We start from the raw sequence: 24983 nt of genomic DNA on the forward strand, positions 1-24983 counted from the left end.
GCTTTGCAAACTGATTTTTGCGTTATGGACTCAACAGTAATGCCACAACATGTAAGTAACCGTGCTAATTCTAACGCCTGATCTGAGACCAGTGATTTCTGATATGTAATGATTCATGTACAGTCATATGTTCTTTGTTTACAATTTCTGTAGCTGTCAATCAAACATAGCGAGTTTATCAGTGACTGAGTTCTGGACTCTCGCCAAAACTCCCGTAATAATCAACAAATCTCTTATTTACATTGTGTTTGCACTCTTAGTTATGATGAAAGCATTCGTTAGTGTGCAGAAATCGAGTTACAAGTCTCACAGCAGCCAATCACAACAGTAGGCATTTACACTGAAGTCTCACAGCATCCAATCACAGCAGTGGGCGTTTACACTGAGTCTCACAGCATCCAATCAAAGCAGTGGGCATTTACAGTCTCACAGCAGCCAATCACAGCAGTGGGCGTTTACACTGAAGTCTCTTGGCAGCCAATCACAGCAGTGGGCGTTTACACTGAAGTCTATTGGCAGCCAATCACAGCAGTGGGCGTTTACACGGAGTCTCACAGCAGCCAATCACAGCAGTGGGCGTTTACACGGAGTCTCTTGGCAGCCAATCACAGCAGTGGGCGTTTACACGGAGTCTCTTGGCAGTCAATCACAGCAGTGGGCGTTTACACTGAAGTCTTACAGATGTTGTGTTCATGGATGAACTGAAGCAGCACTCATCACACAGCATAGCAGGTACGTAACTGAACTTTATTGAACACACCCACAGTCTCAAACCCCCTGCTTAGGGGCGTGGCTCACTCAGTAGCGATCTCACTAATCAGATAACACTACAACAGACACACCCCTTCAAACAGAGTGTTCAAATCAGAGGCTTTAATCAGGGTAGGAAAAATGCCTTTAATTTCTAAATTATGACAATTTATATATATATATATATATATATATATATATATATATATATATATATATATATATATATATATATATATATATATATATATAATTCACAGTAACATTATAAGTGCACCCAAGGAAACAGAAAACAATGCCATTTACGACCCCTTTAAGTTCAACCCCTTTTTTCATGTAAAAGAATATTTGAACAGCTAGAAAGCAATTGTGTACACCCCCTTAACTCTTTAACAAACCGATGTATCCTTACCAGTACATATTTGAACAAACAATGAGCATTTGGACAAACCGATATGTAGGCCTACTTTAACAAACCGATGTATAAACGAACAATCCAATGTGTATTTGATCAAACCAATGGGGTTGTCCTTAAAGCACATATTAAACCTGTAAACCAGTGCCACTATTCACACAATACATGCAGTATGTTTTATTTCTTGAGCAGCCTCTCATAGTTTTTATCTTTCCATCATTCCTGCCTCTCGGGTGAGCTCAGATTACAGCTGGTGTGTTTTCAGTCAATTCAGAGGATTAAACACTTTCTCCTTCTTTTCTTCGCCAGGGGCCGGTATAGAAACGCATGAATGACTTCATCGAACACTGCCTTTAGGCCTTGCTGCGTTAAAGCCGAACACTCCTGGTACTTCACAGCTCCTATTTCTTTGGTCATACTCAGGCCTTCAGCGCAAGTGATGGGGGTCAGTTTCATCTTCTCCAGCCTTGCAATGGTGTCCTTGTCGTCTTTCAAATCAAGCATAGTCCCAACGAGAATTATCGGAGCACTGGGGCAAAAATGACTGACCTCTGGAAACCATTTTTCACGAATGTTCGCAAACGAGGCTGGATCAATGAGAGAGAAACCGATCAAAACCACATCCGTCTGAGGGTAGGAAAGTGGTCGAAGCCTGTCGTTGTCCTCCAGCCCTGATGTATCCCACAGTGCCAGTTCCACTGGATTCCCATCAACAGTCTCATTGGCAGAATAATTCTCAAACATAGTGGGGAGAAACACCTCTGGAAAAGCACCGGTGGTGTAGCTGATCAGAAGACATGTTTTTCCCACAGCAGGCACGTGCACAGGTAGGGCTCAACCTGTGCAGTGCACATGCCCTTTTTTGTGCCCACGCCGAAGTGCCCTTTTTTTTTGGTGGCGTTTTTTTTTTTTTTTTTTTTTTTTTTTATAAATCAATGCTATTGGTCACCCTTCACGTCTGTCTGTTTTACAAATATTTAGCCAATGAAAGTTCTTAAAAAGAGCTTGAGTAAATATTATTCGACGATCCTCAAACTGTCAGTTAACCATAACTCCGCCCCCTCTATCATTCTCGACTGAACGAACTGACGTTCCGCAGCAGCCGCACAGCAGACCGCAGCTGGACGAAGTTTTGCAAGGGTAAATAAAGATCTTGTTGTTTGAATAAGTATTAAACAAACACTATGTCTATAGGCTCATATTTTATTTGAATTTGAGTCTGACTAAGACGTGGTGGGACCACCACTACCGCCTACACAGCAAAATCCCCAGTGTTAAATTAACACTCCTCAGTGTACATATGTGTCCACACTACAGGGTGTTAAAAGTAACACTTAAGAAGTGTTAAAGTTAATGAGATAATTAAGTGATTAATTAAGTGATGATTGACCATTAGTGATGAGAAACACAAGAACTACAATTGACTTCAGCCACAGCTTTATATGAAATCCACTGAAGATAAAAGAAGACATTAAATATCTGAAGATCTCAGCAGAGGAGGATTAAACAACTCCACAAACAGCATTACCAGCTTCACACATTACTAACCAGACTGACTTTATTTCTGTCAGACGACTACAGAAGCTCTTATTGAGGTTTAGATGTTGATGACTTATTGAAAATAATAGTTTTGTTTGACGCCACCATTATGGTGATCAGTGTTGCTTTAGTTGGGGTCTTGACCCTTGACTTGTCAGCATTTTTTCTCTCTGGCTGCTGTAGCTGTTTGTTACAGTGAGAACAGCAAGAGAAAATTGATGATGACAAGTTGATGACAGATGATGTTGGCTTGTTGTTGGTGATACAGTTGTTATCTTCATATGGTGCCTTATTTGCTGATCTCCTGACAGTCATTGATTATAGTAGCATAGCTTGTGACTCTACAGCAGGAGATCCAGCAGTGTTTTCATCAAATAAACTGATCAATGTTTAGCATTTGTATAGTCTTGTTTTCCGGTTTAATAACACATCACACAATAAGCATTTCTAACTCCTGCAAACTATTCTCACACACAGACATCAAGAATCTGCCTCTGAATCTCAACAATGGTGACATGCTTCATGCTGCAATGCATTCTGGGTACGTCATCCATGGCTCCCAGAATGTATTGTGGCATGAAGCATGTCACCATTGTTGAGATTCATAGGCTGATTCTTGATGTCTGTGTGTGAGTTAAACTCGCAGGAGTTAGAAGTGATTAGTGTAGAAGCTGCTTTAAAACCTACTCATTTTTTTGATAAAAACCAATCTGAACCTTTCCTGGAATCACAGTAAAAACAAAGTTAATAGTATTTTGCTCAGACTCAGCCATAAGATTAGTGATTTATATCACTATACAATGATCATATTCTTATCACTGAGCAGTCAACAGCATCTGATTGTGTTTACTCTTTCTTTTCTTGCCATTGCAAACTCAGTTACAGCAGCCAGAGAAACACTAACATTAAAATGTCATCAAACTGCCCAACTAAATAAAACACTGATCACCATGATGGTGACATTAAAAAAAGTTTCAACACAAAATCAACAAAAATGTAATTCTCGCTTCTGTAGTCGTCTGACAGAAATAAAGTCAGTCTGGTTAGTAATGTGTGAAGCTGGTAATGCTGTTTGTGGAGTTGTTTAATCCTCCTCTGCTGAGATCTTCAGAGATTTGATGTCTTCTTTTATCTTCAGTTGATTTCATCTAAAGCTGTGGCTGAAGTCAATTGTAGTTCTTGTGTTTCTCATCACTAATGGTCAATCATCACTTAATTAATCACTTAATTATCTCATTAACTTTAACACTTCTTAAGTGTTACTTTTAACACCCTGTAGTGTGGACACATATGTACACTGAGGAGTGTTAATTTAACACTGGGGATTTTGCTGTGTACCACCTGAGACTGAAAAGTAGAGACTAGCTAGTCAATACATATGTAGACTTGCCTACACTTAAATAGCCTGTGCATACATAGTAGCATTTCATCTTTTATAAAATTAGATTTTGGCCAAATGTATTTTATTTTACTACCGGAAAGACAGAGTGCCCAACTGCCCATTAAAGCTACAACAAACTAGTTTGAAACCTGCTGATAAAAATGTAACGTTACGCCGGCGCCGATTTAATGACGGACAAATTGCACATTTGCACACATTCGCTGCACTCACAGAAATATTTCACCCAAAATTTAAGATTTATGTAATTTTATTAAATGACAAATTCCCATTTATATTTTTTTCATAATTTTAACACAAATCTACCAAATAAACTTTACACAATTTATTTTCATTAGGATAATAAAACCTATTTATTTAAAATACATAAAGTTTATTGTATAAATTGCATAATAATCAAGAGAACTAAATCAGGATAATTAAAAAAGTTAAATAACATTTATTTGAATCATGTTAAATGTATATTCATGGCAAAGTTAGTTTTTATGCATTTACATCTATTTGATTTTATTTAAAAACTCATATTTTTAAAATCTATACATTAAAAGTAAATAAACTCTAAAAGATTTAATCAATTTTACAATTTATTTAATGCAATTAGTTAATAAATACTAACATTGTTTGAATAATAAGAGTTATAAAACAAACAAGATTCTGTTATTTAAAGTTTATGTGATTGGTTTTCATCAAAGTTATGAAAAAAAAAATCCATTTGGGAAACAGGAAACGACGTCACTTTCGCTGGACACAAGCCCTCGAGATATTGTGGGAATCCGTCACACACATCCCACTGAGCAAAGGCGTACGTTGAAAAGACGTCCACTGAGGAGCCAGAATGAAAGTTTTTATGACGTCTGTTTTTGACGTGTTCTGCACGTCTGATATAAACGCTCATGGAACCTCAAGGTTAAAAACTAGTTCAAATTATGGACATATTTTCCATTTGTAATTGCAAAGCAACTCACAGACAGTGTGTGTTTGTCCAGAAATCATGAAAATAAAAGAAACTTAGCTCACACCTTTAGACACTTTAGACAACTTAGCATCTGTAATTCACACATCTTTGGATCGTGAGAGAATCGTGGGATTCAATCCAGGATCTTCTTGCTGTGAGGAGACAGTGTTTCCCACTGAGACACTGGTGCTTCCCTTAATCACAGACATAAGACACACTTTGACTATTTCTGTCAGACGTCTACAGAAGCTCTTACTGAGAATTAACAGAGCTTTAGATGTTGATGTTTATGGTTAATTTGAAGTCACCATTGTGGTGGGAAGCGTTTGCTTTAGTTGGGCTCTTGGTCCCTGTACTTGTGTTAGTCTTTCTTTGGCTGCTGTAACTGTGTGTGAGAAACACAATAGTTATGGCTGAGAAAGCAAAGATAAAGTGACTTCAGGTGTTGTCAGCTCCTTGTTGATGACTAAATCATCAGAAGTCTAGAATCTGATGTTGTGCTTTTGAGTTTTGTGATCTTGTTTGGCAAATAATAATTTGTTTATATACTATAACCTTGTGAATCTGCTGTATTGACACCAATAGCAATAAACAAATCACTCATATTGAAAGATGTTAAAACAGCAGGTGCACATTGTTTTGAGAAAATATTTCTCATAGTCACACACAGACATCAAGATTTTGCATATGATTCACAACAACGGTGACAATCAAGCATGAGTTTTGAGTTTTGTACTTTGAAGCTACCCATCATGCATTGCAGCATGAAGTTTTTTTTTTATGATTGTCACCGTTGTTGTGAATCATATGCAAAATCTTGATGTCTGTGTGTGACTATGAGAAATATTTTCTCAAAACAATGTGCACCTGCTGTTTTAACATCTTTCAATATGAGTGATTTGTTTATTGCTATTGGTGTCAATACAGCAGATTCACAAGGTTATAGTATATAAACAAATTATTATTTGCCAAACAAGAACATAAAACTCAAAAGCACAACATCAGATTCTAGACTTCTGATGATTTAGTCATCAACAAGGAGCTGACAACACCTGAAGTCACTTTATCTTTGCTTTCTCAGCCATAACTATTGTGTTTCTCACACACAGTTACAGCAGCCAAAGAAAGACTAACACAAGTACAGGGACCAAGAGCCCAACTAAAGCAAACGCTTCCCACCACAATGGTGACTTCAAATTAACCATAAACATCAACATCTAAAGCTCTGTTAATTCTCAGTAAGAGCTTCTGTAGACGTCTGACAGAAATAGTCAAAGTGTGTCTTATGTCTGTGATTAAGGGAAGCACCAGTGTCTCAGTGGGAAACACTGTCTCCTCACAGCAAGAAGATCCTGGATTGAATCCCACGATTCTCTCACGATCCAAAGATGTGTGAATTACAGATGCTAAGTTGTCTAAAGTGTCTAAAGGTGTGAGCTAAGTTTCTTTTATTTTCATGATTTCTGGACAAACACACACTGTCTGTGAGTTGCTTTGCAATTACAAATGGAAAATATGTCCATAATTTGAACTAGTTTTTAACCTTGAGGTTCCATGAGCGTCTATATCAGACGTGCAGAACACGTCAAAAACAGACGTCATAAAAACTTTCATTCTGGCTCCTCAGTGGACGTCTTTTCAACGTACGCCTTTGCTCAGTGGGATGTGTGTGACGGATTCCCACAATATCTCGAGGGCTTGTGTCCAGCGAAAGTGACGTCGTTTCCTGTTTCCCAAATGGATTTTTTTTCATAACTTTGATGAAAACCAATCACATAAACTTTAAATAACAGAATCTTGTTTGTTTTATAACTCTTATTATTCAAACAATGTTAGTATTTATTAACTAATTGCATTAAATAAATTGTAAAATTGATTAAATCTTTTAGAGTTTATTTACTTTTAATGTATAGATTTTAAAAATATGAGTTTTTAAATAAAATCAAATAGATGTAAATGCATAAAAACTAACTCTGCCATGAATATACATTTAACATGATTCAAATAAATGTTATTTAACTTTTTTAATTATCCTGATTTAGTTCTCTTAATTATTATGCAATTTATACAATAAACTTTATGTATTTTAAATAAATAGGTTTTATTATCCTAATGAAAATAAATTGTGTAAAGTTTATTTGGTAGATTTGTGTTAAAATTATGAAAAAAATATAAATGGGAATTTGTCATTTAATAAAATTACATAAATCTTAAATTTTGGGTGAAATATTTCTGTGAGTGTGGTCAAAACCCCCTTAACTGCATAGCATTTGAGTTTGACTTTTGTAAAATGTTAACAATATATTGATAAGTAATACAACATCTGAACAATATATAATTTGTTTTTTGTTCGCCCCGCGCTGTTTCATACTGGAACTTACACAAAGCGACTAGTGTGATCCTCGGCGTCACCTAGGTTACGTAACATATCTTTGATTCATGATTGCTGATGATACACTTGATTTATTAACATTTAATCGTGTTAAGGTAATAATATAAAATGATGGTTATTATTCAAGGCTGTTAATATGCACACATTATTCGTTATCTAGCTATTTTTTTATCTACAGTGTTCTATACTCTCTCTGCTTATCTTGTATAAATGTAGTAAAACATGGTTTGTTGTAGTAGTAACAAAAAAAAAAAATTACAGAATCAGATCAATGTGAAATATTTATATTTTATCATGTAGAATGCAATATATATATTTGGACGGTAAGATTTTTAAATGTTTTTAAAAGAGTCTCTTCTGCTCTCCAAAGGCTTCATTTATTTGATCCAAAATACAGCAAAAACAGTAATATTTTGAAATATTTTTACAATTTAAAATAACTGTTTTCTATTTGAGTATATTTTAAAATGTCTTTTTTTTTCTGTGACCAAAGCTACTCTTCAGTGTCACGTGGTCCTTCAGAAATCTTTTTTAATTTGCTTTTCACGGCAACTGTACTTTTTACTCTATTTTCTTTTTCAGTGCTGGGTTATTTTAGGGAAAGTGTAGTGAATAAGAGACCCTCAAGAGACCAAACATCCCTGGTCCTCCACAGTATCAAGTTTTTGTCAGGTAGGCAGATTAGATACATGTTGGATATGCTATAGTAACGATGTGGCTATAGTTTCTTATAATCTGGAATTGTGTTGGACATAATTATTTAAATTATATTTCAAAATAGTTTGTCAAAAATACTTGGCTCATACTTGCTCTACCTTCCCCTCTTCTCAATGTCATGCATAAACATGTTAACCAAATAACAGAATAGCTAAAAATATATTTGTATTGAACTTTATGTGTGCAAAAGAGAAAAAAGTGACAGTCATATTCAAACACGCACACTTTTTTCTCTTTTGCACACATAAAGTTCAATAAAAATATATTTTTAGCTAACTCTAAAAAGGAGTACACAAGAGCAATTAACAAACACAGGACCCTACAAATAATACTGACAACCACCCAGGAGGCACATTGTTATAGCCAAATTTACACCTAGAAGGCCAGATATCCTTTGTATAATGCCAAGCTATCATACCATGTCCTTTTTCCAGTTAAGTTTTCAAAATTGAGGTTAATTAAGAACCAACTCCGAAGCCTCTGCTCAGAGGAGAGACTCTCAGACCTTCTGCTCATAGCCATAGAGAGGGACATCCCAGTGGATCACAGTGAAGTCATAAACATCTTCAAGCACATGGCTCACAGAAGGTTGCTGTTGTAATTAGGTTTAAGCCCTGAAACCCTGCATATTTATGTTATTATGGTTGTTATTAATAGTGAATAAATCTAAAGCTTTTGAGACTATTATTTTGCATTATTGATTTTGTCATGAAGATATGACCATTTCTTCCATTTATGTAGGCTTAATAAATAATCTTATATATATATATATAAAATAAAATAAAAAAAGGGGTGCCCTTTTTCAGTTTCAACACATGCCCCTCAAAAGGTCTGTGCACGGCCCTGTCCCACAGCCCCATTCCCGACAATCACACTCTTTATGTGCTGCATCTGTGTTCACTTTGCTATCCCGTTAGCTTTATCTGTGAATGAATCAATAAAAGCTGATTTCACAATTCACCACATAGAAAAGAAGTCGATGAAGTCGAAGGAAAATGTGAATTTAACCTGCCTGATCGACTGCAATCCAAACATTTGTTGCTGTTCCAGTTAAAGGAGAAGTAAGTGATTTCTGAGGAACACTGTTGGAAGTGGATCGGGCAGAACACCAACAACACACTTGTAGCCAATCAGCAGTAGGGGGTGTGTCCACTCATGAGGGGGAGGTGCCTGTGCTGCAGGCGTGTTCATCATTGTTTGAGCATGGAGCTATCAAAATAGGGGTGTGGTATTTTTAGGTAGGGGCGTGTTTGTTTTGGTGATTTCGAATATCAACAGCGTTTCTCAGAAATCACTTACTGCACCTTTAAGTAAACAGCCACTCCCCCAAAACTCTCAGATGTTAAATGAGGTCAGAAGACGGTCAGGTGGTTGCAAACGCTCTTAATTATGGCAATTACGACATGGCGTGAATTCATAAGAGCATAAACTTTTTTGTTCAGGAGAAACTGTAAAAAGGTGGCTGCTGTTTGTTTGCACTCAAAAAAGGTACACTCAAAAAAATAACTCATTGGACAAACTCAATTTAATTGAGGGCAGGTTTTCCGTACAATAAATATGTGTAGCCCCAACTCATAAAAAACGAATTCATGCAATGAAATGTAATTGAGTTGGTCCAACTCAATTTTATCAAATACAGTTTAAATTATATTTACATACTTATAACATGACTTTTTATATTTGTCAAACTTAAAAAAAAAAACATTTAATTGGAAAACCAATTATAAGCAGTTTCATTCATCATCATACACAATGTATATAATGATAATATAAGAACAGAGTCACTCCTGACTTTAACATATATCATAGACCACAGCCTAAGCACAGGCACTACTCTTCAGCATAACAGTAACCACAAAATCAACAAACATTACAGAAACTCCTCTAAATGTCCAAAATAATTGAACATTAAACACTAACATTAACTAATAATATCTTTCCCTTTACAGAAAAACACATAAAATAACACTTTAATCCCTAAATGTACCCTCCTATATGGAGTCCCTTGCAAAGCATGCTGGGAGCTACAGATCCACTGCTCAGTTAGTTATGTCAACACAAATATTTAATGTAGTTTTAACACAACTTAATTAAGTAAACTTCAGTTTTAAATATAGTAGGTTGGCTGAACACAATTAAATTAAGGTGTGACAAAATTAGATATGTTTAAGTAAAGTTTAAATTTTGTTTAAATGCACCATGGGTGTGCTGCAGGGCTCTATATTAGGGCCCCTGTTGTTTTCTCTTTATATAAATGATTTTCCATCTGTGTGTGCTAATGCTAAAATGATAATTTATGCTGATGACACTGTGGTGTATATTTATGGTAAAACTGTTAAGGATGTTGCCCGAAAGTTAACTGAGGAAATGAAAATGATTTCCAGTTGGCTGAAAAACTCGCACTTAACGTTGAATGTTGATAAAACGGTTTCTATGTTCTCTACAAATCATCGTACGTTTTCGTCATGTAAAACTGAATCAAAAATTATAATTGAAGGTCAAGAAATATCAAGGGTTGAGCCAAAATTACATTTTAAAAAACATATTAAAAAGATAACTAATAAGTTGAAAATTAACATTGCACAGTTTAGATATATTAGGAACTCTTTGACCATAGATGCATCTAATTTATATCTAAATGCTTTTATATTCTCGCACTTTCATTACTGCATAACGAGTTGATCACAGGCCTAAAACAACATTGAGGCCTCTGGAATCATTGTACAAATGTTCTCTTAAGGTTCTTGATAAGAAATCTTGGTTATTTCATCATTGTCATATTCTCAAAAAACGGAGCTTACTAAGTTTTGAAAATATAATCATATATTCACATCTCTGTCTTTTATTTAAGATAATAAATGGTACTGCAGCTCCTCCCTTAAAAAAGTTTATCTTACTGAGCTCAGAAAATCCATTTCGAGCCACTTGGTCGGCTGTTCGGGGCGTTTGTAGGATTCCACTACGTAAAACAGCGCTTGGTAGCTCAGCTTCTTCAAGCATAGCCGTCAGACAGTGGAATAAGTTGCCAACAGAGTTAATCACATGTTCACATAATGTTTAGTAGTTGGTGTGTAGGTGAGAGTGTATTTGTAAATGTATGTTGTAGAATGAATGTAGGGTTTGATTATTTTAATGTTGTTCTGGGATAAAAGTTTGATTAACTTTTTTTAATAAAGATTTAATAAGATTTGTTTACATCAGCCTGTCCAAGGACTGCAGGTGTAAATTAGCACAAGTGCTACAACCTGGTAAAATGCATCGCTCCTTTTTAAGGTTTAATGTATATTTTACACTGTCCCTGTTTAAATAAATAAATAAATGAAATGAAATGAAAAAGTGAACAGATTTTAAATGTGTCATATCTATGAAGGGCCTGAATAATTTTATTGAGTGCTACATCTTTATCATAAACATGTAGCCAACATTATCTTATCATATTTTCTCTTGTTTTTCTTGCCATAACAAACACATACAGCAGAGAATAACTAATGTTAAAATATCAAGGGTCAAACTGCCCAACTAAATGGAACACTAATCACCATAATGGTGATGACTATTATTTTTTTATAAAACATCAACATCTAAACCTCTGTTAATTCTCAATAATTACTAAATGGGATGCTTTTTCCAAATATAACCCCTCCTGATCGACCCGCTCGCTCCAAGCGGGACTCAAACCCGGGTCCACCAGCATGAGAGTTGGACACTCTAACAAGAAGGCTAAAGGCTGTAACCTATAGCGCAGTGGTTCTCGAGCTTTTTAAACCAAGTACCACCTCAGAAAATATTTTACTCTCCAAGTACCACCATATAGACCAACATTAAAATACAGTAGCGTAGTAGGCCTAACTATTCAGCTACAGCTCTGCATAGTTCAAAAACGAGGCAGTTTATTCCTAATAAGAATATTTATTGTTGTCAGCCACTTTAACATTGTAAATACACTGTGCTTCGTGAGTACCACTAGAGGCAGCCTGAGTACCACAATTGATACTCGTACCACACTTTGAGAACCACCAGCGTCAGTCGATGTTTCTGTGGGAGGGGTGACTCTCAGATCGTCTCAAGTGTCTTTATATACTCACTACACAGAGAAACCCACTTTGGAAGTGATTATTTCACAAGGCTTCAGCAATACAATGCAACATTAATCTTTATTGAGATATGCTTATCAATCTACAACACATTCTCACAGAAGGAAAATACTTAGACCCATCATACACGTGCAGAACTCCTCAAAAGTGTCTAAAGACACAGTACATGTCTCAAGATGTTTTAATGTCTGTTCAGTTCAGTCTTTCTGATAGAGGTGGACGTTTTTGTTTGTGTGTCTCAGCTCCAGAATGTGCTGTTTTGTACAGTTTTCAGTAATGAACAATTATTTGAATAAGTTATTACAGTAACACTTCAGGAGCAACACACATTGCATGACTGAATGAGAGAAAAATCAACACAATTCAGGTGTATTTACATTAAAATCTTTATTTAAATGCAACTTAAATTCTGCATCAGATTACCTGATCTAATATATAAGAACGATGTCTGATAGAAATGCTATAATGTTATGTTTGCATGCGATTCACAAAGCAAATCTTTCCCTATGATGACTATGATGAGTATCTAAAAGCATCTTGACATATAAACATGCAGAGTTTTCTGAAGAAAAACAAAGATTGATGTGATGTGATGTTTATCAACTGAAAACAGGAGGACCAGAGAAATAAAATGTGTGACATTGTGAAGATAGCGCAATCAGTGTTGATGTATTATGTTACAATAGTAAGTATTGAAGAGACATTGGTCTAACCATCTTTAACTGGGAGTCCAGTTGTTCCTAACTCACATTTCTGTCCAGTTCTCAGATGTTTTGGTGATAAATGCTGGCTGTATTTATTCTCATTGGCAGCAGGTGGCGCTGTTTGTGCAGTATTAGTATGGACCCTTCAAACTTTCACACATCTTAATCATCAAAAACTCTCTTAACACCATTAACAACGCCATGCACAACTTTTTCTGGCGCCTTGACGATCTCTTTAGTTCCTCCGACCACCGCGCCGGTCACTGGAGACGCCAGCAGAACAACAGTATTCCCGAAAACTTCCGCGGGCGAGCCAGAACTGAGGAGTTTACCGCCGGCCTCGATGGTGTTGTAAGCGGCTCCCTTCACCACCCCCAGAGGAACGTCCACCACGGCTCTGACCACGCCCACCGCGCCCTCAGCCACGCCCAACACCACTGATCCCACTACGTTGAAGAAGTCCATGCCGTCTCGCTTCTTATTCCTGCAGGCAGAATATATTGTTTATTAAAGGGCCATTCCTGGGATTCGGTAATATTTCAGCCCCCCAGACTTTGGTGGTTCACCAAAATTAAATGTTAAAAGCTCTTCGCAATTCTTCAGTATGTCCTTTAATGAATAAAAAATATTATTGCTTTTGAATAATATATTATGTTAATAATAATAAACATAACAAAATGTGCACAGTGTCTATATGTTTGGCAATATTGTAAGTATTCTTGTATATACTATAAAGCAGACCATAAAGTTATGTCCCTCATAAACTTAACCCTGTCACTCTAACCATTCTCCGCCCATAATAATTTAGGCTCCACCCATATGTGACATCATTTACCAGCGATGACATCATTCAGCTCTCTTTAACAGTGTTGCAGAAGATGTTTTACTTGTTATTCGTATTTTTGAGGCATATCACAGTCAGAGAGCTTAACAACTCAACCCCGTCACATAAAGTTTAGAAGCTATTTTTTTATTATTATTTCAATCCATGAGTATATACAATATACTTATTTCATTGCTGCCATATATGGTCTATTCTCCTACAAGAGGAACATTGGCCTTATAATTTTAATATTTGCTGTAATATGTCCACTTGAACACTGACAAGCATCCAAAATGGCTGCCACATCCGCAGCAGAAAGACTGTGTTCCCAGAAAGAAGGGCACAATATGACAGAGAGACTAAACTAAGGCAATGTCTCCCGTCAAACCCGTTACAGTCTTCAACCCTGTCACACTATTCTCGACCTTGTCACATTAAAAATAAGGAAGATGGTTAAAGATGAAGGCATTTCTTGCTGACATGTTAAGGACTGACACGATAAAATGGTGGTTTAAGTTAAACATCTAAATGGAATTGTTTTTTTTTCAAAGATAAAGAGACCATAGATACACAATGTGCCTATTTTTAACTGTCAACGGTGCTCTTTTTTTGATCGCCTTTTTTTCGTATCATATATTTAAGTACTTATCATAAATTAGGAATCATTTGAAAGCTTACAAACTCAAAATTCATCCTGTGAAACCAGTTTTGAAATCGGACATTGTGTTACCATGGAAACGTTACTCTAAATTCTTCAAGCGGGCTCCTCCTCTAGTGGGCGGTGTCATGTTTCATATTACAACAATTATTTGAACTACTTTATAATTTAAATCTTTCCCAATCTTGACAAAACACATATTGTCGGAAAGGTCTGAGTCTCAAGGGTCCATATTTAGTGACTGTTTTGTGATGGAAGTGATATTTGGACAGAAATTTACAGGAAAATGCATAAAAATGCAATGCTACTAATATTTTATTTCGTTGTGTGTGATTTTTAGCCTTGTATTACTGCCATAGCCAATTGCAAAATTGCATTTGAATAAGATAATCTGACGTTGGTATTACCGAGACAGCTTTGCACTTAAGTTGCCTAGATCCAGGCATAAATTGGTTTTGATTTAAAGACATTCACGGCCTATCATCTGTGCGTTGAACTGCAATTATCAGAGGCAGCTGATCTCACTCAGCAACGAATAGGTTCTATTTAACGAGCGTTCCATAGCTGGCGCGGAAGCGTCAGCGGAAGCGTTCAGCGCGCGTTTCAGCCTCCGCGTGTGAAGACCGACGCGGGTAAAGACATCTGTATTCGACTCTTCCTCTGCGCGACTCCTCCGAGGCAGGGACTCCGATAAGGCACCGAGTTATCTCCATTCTTCTCCCTTCATCTTTCTTTCCTTCCTCTCCCTAACCATGTGCGTCCACTCCATCCCCGTTATCTCGCAACCACGACCCACTATTACACGTAGACGTAGACGGCATCGTAACACTGCTAATCTACTTCCTGTTCCCTCCTCCTCTAATGCCCCTCCGTCTCTTTCTTTTTCTGTGGGGCTATGGAATTGTCAGTCAGCTGTCAATAAAGCTGACTTCATTCCTGCCTTTGCCACTCAATCCACCCTCAAAATCCTGGCCTTGAATGAGACCTGGATCCGTCCAGAAGACTCAGCAACACCTGCTGCTCCCTCTAATAACTTCTCTTTCTCCCACACCCCTCGCAAGACTGGGAGGGGTGGGGGCACGGGTCTTCTCATTTCTAACAATTGGAAATACTCATCTCACACAGCTCTTTGCAAAAACAACACATTTGAATATCATGCTATAACACTTTCAACTCCCACTAAAATACATATTGTAGTCATTTACCGTCCCCCAGGTCCACTGACCACCTTTGTTGATGAGCTAGATGTTCTGCTGTCCTCATTTCCAGAGGATGGCTGCCCACTCATAGTACTCGGCGACTTCAACATTCACCTGGACAAATCTTATGCTTCAGATTTCCACTCCCTCCTAGCTTCATTCGACCTCAAACGCCTCATCACGTCACATACCCACAAATCTGGTAACCATCTGGACCTCATTTACACACGCTACTGCTCTACAGACAATATCTTGGTCAAACCTCTACACATCTCAGATCACTTTTTCATCACATTTAATCTTCAACTTACTACTCACACACCACCAGTTCCTCCACCAGTTACTTTCAGACGAAACCTGCGCTCACTCTCTCCTTCTCATCTTTCCTCTGCTGTCTCTTCCTCCCTTCTCTCATCCACACAATTCTCTTCTATGGATGTTAACACTGCAACTGACACTCTATGCTCCACTTTAACTTCATGTCTAGACAATATCTGCCCTCTTTCTTTTAGGCCAGCACGAGCTACTCCCTCTAACCCTTGGTTATCTGATGTTATTCGTGAACATCGGACGACACTCAGGGCAGCAGAGAGGAAATGGCATAAATCAAATCACCCATCAGATCTAGCTAAGTATCAGTCTTTGCTCTCATCCTTCTCGAATGAAGTACACGCAGCTAAATATTCTTATTTCCAAAACAAAATCAGCAGCACCTCAAACTCACGCACACTATTCAGAACATTCAACTCTCTGCTCTGTCCTCCTCCTCCACCCCCCACCACCTCCCTATCTCCAGACGACTTTGCACAATTCTTCACAAACAAAACAACAACTATCAGCAATCAGTTCTCACCCCCACACACTGTGGATTTTAGATCAGCCACTTCCACGACCGAACATGCTCTCTCCTCATTTTCCACACTCACTGAGGCCGAAGTATCTAAACTTCTCCTCTCCAGCCATCCTACCACCTGTCCTCTCGATCCCATTCCCTCACACCTCCTTCAAGCCATCTCTCCTACACTCCTACCAGCACTCACACACATCATCAACACATCGCTCTGCACTGGCACTTTCCCTACCACTTTCAAGCAGGCTCGGGTAACTCCACTGCTTAAGAAACCCACTTTAAACGCATCACTCATAGGTAACTACAGACCTGTCTCTCTCCTGCCATTCATAGCAAAAACTCTTGAACGAGTTGTTTTCAACCAGGTTTCATCCTTCCTCTCACAGAATAACCAGCTGGACTCGAACCAATCCGGTTTCAAAAGGGGCCACTCCACAGAGACTGCATTACTGTCGGTCACCGAAGCCCTGCGGATAGCTAAAGCTGAGTCCAAATCATCAGTCCTTGTCCTCCTTGATCTATCTGCTGCCTTTGATACGGTAAATCATCAAATCCTTCTGTCCACCCTCTCATCACTGGGCATCACAGGGACTCCGCTCCATTGGTTTGAATCTTATCTCACAGGTAGGTCCTTCAAGGTTGCCTGGAGTGGAGAGGAATCCCAAGCGCATCAACTGACCACGGGGGTTCCTCAGGGCTCAGTGCTTGGACCTCTCCTTTTCTCCATTTACACTACTTCATTAGGTCCCATCATACAGGCACATGGCTTCTCATATCACTGCTGTGCTGATGACACTCAGCTCTACCTTTCATTCCAACCAGACGACCCCACAGTAGCTGCACGAATCTCCGGCTGTCTGGCTGACATCTCTGCATGGATGAGTAAAAATCACCTACAGCTCAACCTGGCAAAGACTGAGTTCCTCATCTTTCCCGCCAGTCCCACTATGCAACATGACTTCACCATCCAGCTAGGTGCATCCCTGATCTCCCCTTCAAAATCAGTCAGAAATCTTGGAGTTACATTTGATGACCAGTTGTCCTTCAGAGATCACATTTCTAAGACAGCTCGCTCGTGCAGGTTTGCGCTCTACAATATCAGGAAGATCAGACCGTTCCTAACAGAACACGCAACACAGCTTCTTGTCCAGGCCCTGGTTATTTCTAGACTTGACTACTGCAATGCGCTTCTGGCTGGACTCCCCTCTTGTGCGATCCAAACACTTCGAATGATCCAGAATGCAGCGGCACGTCTGGTCTTCAACGAGCCCAAAAGGACCCACGTTACACCACTCTTCATCTCTCTGCACTGGCTACCACTCGCTGCTCACATCAAGTTTAAGGCGCTGACGCTTGCCTACAGAGCCACCACGCACTCAGCTCCTGCATACTTTGACTCGATTCTACGTCGCCACACCCCCACCAGAAGCCTTCGTTCAACCAAGGAGCGAAGGCTTGTGGTACCATCACAGAGAGGCAAAAAATCCCTCTCCAGAACATTTTCATTCAACGTTCCCAGCTGGTGGAACGCTCTGCACACCGCCATCCGAAATGCGGATTAATTGACAACATTCAAAAGTCAACTAAAAACTCATCTCTTCCGTGAGCACTTAACCTCCTTAAAAAAAAAAAAAAAAAAAACGTTCCTCTTTTCCTCCTCTTTCCCGCCCTACTCTAGCCTGTGCTACACTGAGAAATGTACACGGACCAAGTATTTCAGGCACTTGTTGCGCTCACTCGACTCTTCACGACCAATTGCTTATTGTACCCCCAAGTTGTAAGTCGCTTTGGATAAAAGCGTCTGCTAAATGCAGAAATGTATGTAAATGTAAATGTAAATGTAAAAAAAACAATCAATGTAATTTGAATGACACCCGGTGGCGGTTTTTGGTAAAGCGCCTAAACAAAATCTCATGAGGACTTTAATTTTCGTGATATCAACTTCAAACTTGATTAGACATATGGCTTTGATTTTATAGTAATTTTAGAGTAATTTTTTTTTTGTAAAATAAATATTTTATATGAAATAAAAATATTTTGTACAGTATTTTTCATTTACAGTAGATTTAAAATCCCATAACTTTTTCATACTTTCATATGAATAGCTTTCACTTCAGCAATAATCTGCAGAGCGTCTTCTTTTAAATGAGACCAAACTTTGGTCTACATAGTTTTTTCATATGCATTTTCATATGTATTCTCAAAAAGGGGGGTGACAGTTAAGAGGTGATTGTTATGATGGACACATGAGCAGTAGGTAGATGTTTTTTTGGTGAAGATGAGGTTTTGTGTAAAATCTTTTTTAAACCAATTCCATTTTGTCCGTTACAGGGTTGAGACTAAAATATGTTTATAAACTTAAAATAATAAAAGGTCTTTAATGCCTGAGCTGGTTTAATATGTGCCCAATGATGTGGGGTATTTAGAAAATGTAGTAAAAAAATAAAAGTTGAAATATTACCGAATACCAGGAATGACCCTTAACATAATAGTAATCTTCTAGATTTTAGTCCCTTATTATTCTTAAATTCCTGCAGTCATTGAAAACCTGGAAATATTAGCAAAGTTAAAAGTTGGAGTAGGCCTATAAATGTTTCTATTATACATATATATTATATATATATATATATATATTTTTTTTTTTTTTTTTTTTTTTTTTTTGGGGGTCAGTGGGTTTTTTTTTTTTTTTTTATTTCAGTAGGACTTTAATTCATCAATGACACATAAAATTGCAAAAAAAAAATAATAGTTTAGACATAGTAAAGACATAATTTGACAAAAAAGAATCTATTTCAAATAAATGCTGTTCTTCATGTGATCATGTGACACTAGTAATGATGATCAATTCAGCTTTAACCACAGGAATACATTACACTTTACTATATATTCACATAGAAAAAATTGTGTAGTAATATTTCACAATATTTTATCTAATCTAGGGACTTACTGACCCAAATTTATAAACAGTATATAGTAAATACACTATACACGTGTACATATGTGTGTACTAAATTCATATCTTTTTATACTCAGATATCAATCCATGACACAATATTCACTCATTATTATTATTATGAATCATTATTATAACATGTAATGGGTTTCTTACCGTCACCAGATGCCCTCTCAGGAGCCGAAAGAGTCTGTAAAGTTGTGTTTAAACACCTGTAATGTAAATGAGCATTTGTGTAAATGCACCTGAAATGAAGTGCTAAACATTCTAGATATGACAAAGTTCACTATAAAGTCACAGATTGTGAACACTGACCTGCTGGCACAGACGGTCTTGATGTTGCTGTTGGTCCGCTGGACTTCAATGCTGAGTTACTCTCAGATCATCTCTAGGGTCTTTATAGAAGGAAATAGAGGACATTAGATTAAACGGTGGGAGTAACTGTTGCACATCAAACCCCAGTAAACAGGAAGTGAAGCTGTTTGTGACGATATTTATCTCTGGCTGAACATCATAAAACATCTACTTTCACATTCTCAGACTTCACATTGGACTTTTCACTTTCACAGATTTTCCTGTAAACTGAGATGCATCATAAAGTTGTTCTTTATCCAGAATTAAGGCTTTGGGGGGGTGGGGGTTAGGACATTTACTGGATGGTCGATTGTTTGGGTGGTTACTGTTCATTTTTAGCTTAAAGAAATCTGAAATCTTTGTGACGATATTTATCTCTGGCTGAGAAAACATACTTCCACATTCTCAGATTTCACAGTTTCTCTGGCTGATGAAGAACATGCTCCTCATTATCCATCAGACCGTCGGTGGGAATGTGAGGGGAAAACCTCTGGCCTTTATTTAGTTTCACTTTCAGTCTTTCCTGTAAACCAGGGCTTTTCCTGAAGATGCTCTTTCCCACAGTAGACACATGTGAAGATTTAGGTCTGGTTTCACAGACAGGGTGTATTACAATGAGCAACCATATTGAATGTGTGAATTAAAACGGATTATACGACCATCTGAGCCGCTGTAAATGTTTGAATGGGATGTTTAAGAGCAAAGGACACCGGTTTATATATTTTTGGTTGGCCATTGGCTGATAGTTTGTCCTCCACATATCAAAATCCAAGATCACATCTGATTACAGACATTACACATCTGTTCTTGTGTTCTGACCAGATATCACGTTATCTAAATACTATATCTGAGTTTTTATACTGTGTTAAATATCGAATTATATTATCAGGTGCATTCATTGTCACCGCTAGTTTTGTTATTTAGTTTCAGAGACTCTTAATTTGAAGTTTTTCAGTTTCTGTTTGTTCTAAAGGTCCGGTTTATCTAGGGTAGGCAGTTTTGGAGTTTTTGCTGTTTTTGTTATACTTTTCAACCAGTATAACAAAAAAACATTGCCCAATGCCTACCCATAGCTTTAAATCCGGGAGCGGGGCCACGCCTCAACCAATCACCTGACTCAAAACCTTCTTATATCGGGCCGCCTCTCTCATCCATTCATCCCCTGTTCTCTTCCCTTCCAGGCTGTATCGGGGGGTCCTAATCTCTCGGCCTTCAGTTAACTGAGATGATGCCCCCTCTCACGGCCGCCAACATCAGCCTGACTACATCCCCTTCTCTCTTCATCCTTCATCCTCTCCCTATTCATCCCTAACTTCTTCAATCAATAATTCTCCGACATTCATGAACACTATAAGTATTCAAATGCTGAAAACAGAAGGACCAAAGACAACTGTGAGTGTATGAAATATTGTGTTTTTCATATAATTCACATTTTTTATTAGCAATTTTTTCCAGTTGACAGATAATTCACAGATACAAGTTATTGAAAGGTGTACACAGTATTATCACTAAGTTTTCTCAGTCATCTAACACTCTCTCGACACCATCTACAACACCCTGCACAACTTTCCCTGGCGCATTGACGATCTCTTTAGTTCCTCCGAACACCGCTCCAGTCACTGGAGACGTCAGCAGACCGAAAACAGCGTTCACTCCATCGCCAGGTGTGCTGGCGCTGTCCAATTTACTGCTGGCTTCTTTAATGCTGTCAGCAGCTCCCTTCACCATCCCCACAGGAACATCCACCACGGCCCTGACCACGCCCACCGTCCCCTCCGCCACACCCGATGCCACCGCGCCCACCGCTTTGAAGAAGTCCATGCCGTCACGTGATTCCTGCCAGCGACACATGAGACAATATGTTTATATAATCGTTTCCTTCTGTCTCCTAGAACATTTAAGTCCCTGTTCTGTTCCCTCTTTTGAACTCACAATCACAGAAAAAACTGAAACGTTTGATTTCTGGAAGGTGTGGAATGCATTTACAGTAATACATATATTTCTACATTGCTGTAAATAAATATTAAACAGTGCAGGGTAGATCTGGATTACGTAATCTTACAGAATCAGATTCCAAAAATGAAGTACTTATAATTAGATTATATTACATTTAAATCTGTAAAATAACAGAAAAGGTACTGGAAGCTTATTACCCATTATCCAGTCATTTTACAGACATTTCCGTTAACCCTAACACAACACAATGAAGTGCAAAAACAGCTGTAAAAAGTAAATGCATAATTATTACAGTACATTATGCCCTATATATATATTTATATATTTAAAAGTGAACAGTTACTTCTTGATTGATTAAATCAAGGGTCTTCAATGTGATACTTTCAATGTGATAAACAAGTTAGGTCAAAAGTAATCTAAAAGTTATCCGATTATATTATCTAAAATGTGTAACGTAATGGATTACTTTCCTAATTTTGTCATGTAATTTGGAATCAGTAATGGTCTTTAATTTGTAAGTAATCTGTTTATAAATAGTAATCTATACATTTTAATATATATATATATAGATGACATTCTTAATCTTTAAATCATTATCATCATAATTATATCAATCATCATAATTATAACACATAATAAATGTCTTACCGTCAACAAACAACTTCTGAGGAGCTGGTAAAGTTTTTAAAGTTGAGTGCACCTGTAATGTATATAAAAAAATGAAGTTACTATACATGCTACACTATAATAACACGTCATCAAATGGCTTGTGAACACTGACCTGAGATCAGAGAGGCTGTTTATGTCAGATGACACTCTTCATATCAGGGTGGACTGACTCTTAGATCATCTCAAGGGGGTTTATATACACGCTGGATGAAAGGAAATCAAACGGTGGGAGTGATTTTTACAATAGTTCAGTTTTGGAGGAGGCTGTATTAACCTGCACCTGAGTGAAGAAGCGGCAGCAAAGAAAAAAATAACTGACCTTATATTTACTTTCATTTTCTGTTTGAGTGCTGCTCTTTCACCCAGTAAAGGCTGATGTGAAGATAGTAGCTGCTGAAGTTATATCTCAAACAGCCAGTTACATTGAGACAATTCCATGTCCACATTGATTTGTCTTCATTAATGGCAGTGATTTTATACTGTGATGTAATGTTTCAGGATCATGTTTGCACGCTCAGTTATCAGCCTTTCTACAATGCAACATTCCCTTTGAGAAGCATCCCTAGTATCAATTTCATCTTGCTATTTAGGGAAACTCTAAATGTTCAGGGATGCCGATCACTCAAATATTGTTCCTCTGGAAACAGATTTCCAAGTCCTTAAGTTTCGCGCTCGATTTGTTATTTCCTTTCAACTTATTTGCCATTGTCCATATAAGTGAGAGATTCACCCAAATCCTGTCTTTGTTCGCCATGCAACAACATTTTTAGGAAACATGAGGTGAAACAGAAGATCAGATGACTTCAAGATGTTCCTGATGTTCTCTGCTTGTGGCACAGAAAAACGAATAAACATTTTACAGAAACGTAGCAAAATCACCAAAAGTTGTTTTAGGTTTTTAAGACTTTCTACTTAGGGGTCGCTGTAACCATTTTTTATTTAACTTTAGATAGTTAAATTAGGTTGTATCATGTATTAAAGGGGCGATGAATTGAGAAATCAACTTTCCCTTGAGCTTTTGATATATAAAAGGTCATAGTAATATAAAAATACCCTGTAAGTTTTAGAGCTGAAAACTTCCTTGTTAGTCAAAGAAAAGCTTTTATTGACACCAGGCCCAGCAAACGATCGATCTGAGAATGTGCCGTCGTCTGAGTGTAGTGAAGCACCACTTCAACAGAAGAAGAACAATGCCTGATTCTGTAGCTCCGCCCACTGACTTGTGCCAGTAACATAACACAGGCCTACATAGAGCTAAACCACGTCAAATTTCTAAACATACCACACAAGCTTCATTCGGATCCCAAATGCGTGGTCGAACTTTATTTTTAATGAATATCCAGCTCACACGGGGAAGACATTGCGCGTCTGTTCTTTCATTTAACCACGGATTTGTTTTTAAACAAGAGACTGGATTTGCAGACAGGATGAGATTAACCACACTTATGTGAGTAAAAATGTTTAAGTGACATTTTGCGAGCCCTGTGGGACAAATTATTTCGGTTGCCGTTTCTCACAGGCTTTCAAAACAATTCCCCATGTAACCTACTCACAGGGGAGCAGAAGCTCATTAAATATGCAAAACTGTTATCCAATCCTAGCTGAGGGTGTTTACTTCCAAGTCTTTATTGCGGCACGCCCATCAAAACCCAGTGTTTCTTGAGAGAGCATCAAAACCAGGGTGGAAAATGGCCTATTTCTTATTAATTATGTTGTTTTGAATGTAAAAACCTCGCAAACATCATAAGTTGACCTCAGACAACAGTATAAAAAACTGTAAAAGCCTGTTCATGACGCCTTTAAAAAATATCTCAGAGGTATTATCGACAGAATTATATTATACACTCACCTAAAGGATTATTAGGAACACCTGTTAAATTTCTCATTAATTCAATTATCTAATCAATCAATCAATCAATCAATCAATCAATCAATCAATCAATCAATCAATCAATCAATCAATCAATCAATCAATCAATCAATCAATCAATCACATGGCAGTTGCTTCAATGCATTTAGGGGTGTGGTCCTGGTCAAGACAATCTCCTGAACTCCAAACTGAATGTCAGAATAGGAAAGAAAGGTGATTTAAGCAATTTTGAGCTTGGCATGGTTGTTGGTTCCAGACGGGCCGTTCTGAGTATTTCACAATCTGCTCATTTACTGGGATTTTCACGCACAACCATTTCTATGGATTACAAAGAATGGTGTGAAAAGGGAAAAGCATCCAGTATGCGGCAGTCCTGTGGGCGAAAATGCCTTGTTGATGCTAGAGGTCAGAGGAGAATGGGCCGACTGATTCAAGCTGATAGATCTCGTTACAACCGAGGTATGCAGCAAAGAATTTGTGAAGCCACAACACGCACAACCTTGAGGCGGATGGGCTACAACAGCAGAAGACCCCACCGGGTACCACTCATCGCCACTACAAATAGGAAAAAGAGGCTACAATTTGCACAAGCTCACCAAAATTGGATAGTTGAAGAATGGAAAAATGTTGCCTGGTCTGATGAGTCTCGGTTTCTGTTGAGACATTCAGATAGTAGAGTCAGAATT

At 37.8% G+C, this 24983-nt stretch overlaps 4 protein-coding genes across 4 annotated transcripts in view; all 4 read right to left on the bottom strand.

The window, feature by feature from the left end:
• LOC307124221 (uncharacterized protein) overlaps nt 1–24983 on the bottom strand; it is a gene marked incomplete at its 3' end in the record, with an annotated part of 717433 nt that overhangs the window by 433541 nt on the left and 258909 nt on the right. The window lies entirely within an intron of this gene.
• LOC307124224 (ras-related C3 botulinum toxin substrate 1-like) lies at nt 1436–11167 on the bottom strand (the record flags this gene model as incomplete). Its single annotated transcript, XM_079813273.1, has 2 exons — nt 1436–1998; nt 11065–11167. 2 exons carry the CDS (start codon nt 11165–11167, stop codon nt 1436–1438), a joined length of 666 nt encoding a protein of 221 aa, XP_079669399.1.
• Nucleotides 12063–20790, bottom strand: LOC307123001 (uncharacterized protein). Its single transcript, XM_079811370.1, has 3 exons — nt 19764–20790; nt 19605–19660; nt 12063–13449 (listed from the first exon to the last, which is right to left on the bottom strand). The coding sequence occupies exon 3, from the start codon at nt 13428–13430 to the stop codon at nt 13128–13130; it is 303 nt and encodes a 100-aa protein (XP_079667496.1). The 5' UTR covers nt 13431–13449; nt 19605–19660; nt 19764–20790; the 3' UTR covers nt 12063–13127.
• On the bottom strand, nt 21197–22594 carry LOC307123455 (uncharacterized protein). Its single transcript, XM_079811988.1, has 3 exons — nt 22540–22594; nt 22407–22458; nt 21197–21638 (listed from the first exon to the last, which is right to left on the bottom strand). The coding sequence occupies exon 3, from the start codon at nt 21621–21623 to the stop codon at nt 21321–21323; it is 303 nt and encodes a 100-aa protein (XP_079668114.1). The 5' UTR covers nt 21624–21638; nt 22407–22458; nt 22540–22594; the 3' UTR covers nt 21197–21320.

The sequence above is a fragment of the Gobio gobio genome (genome assembly GCF_949357685.1).
Source record: "Gobio gobio genome assembly, chromosome: 3".
NCBI lineage: Eukaryota > Metazoa > Chordata > Actinopteri > Cypriniformes > Gobionidae > Gobio > Gobio gobio.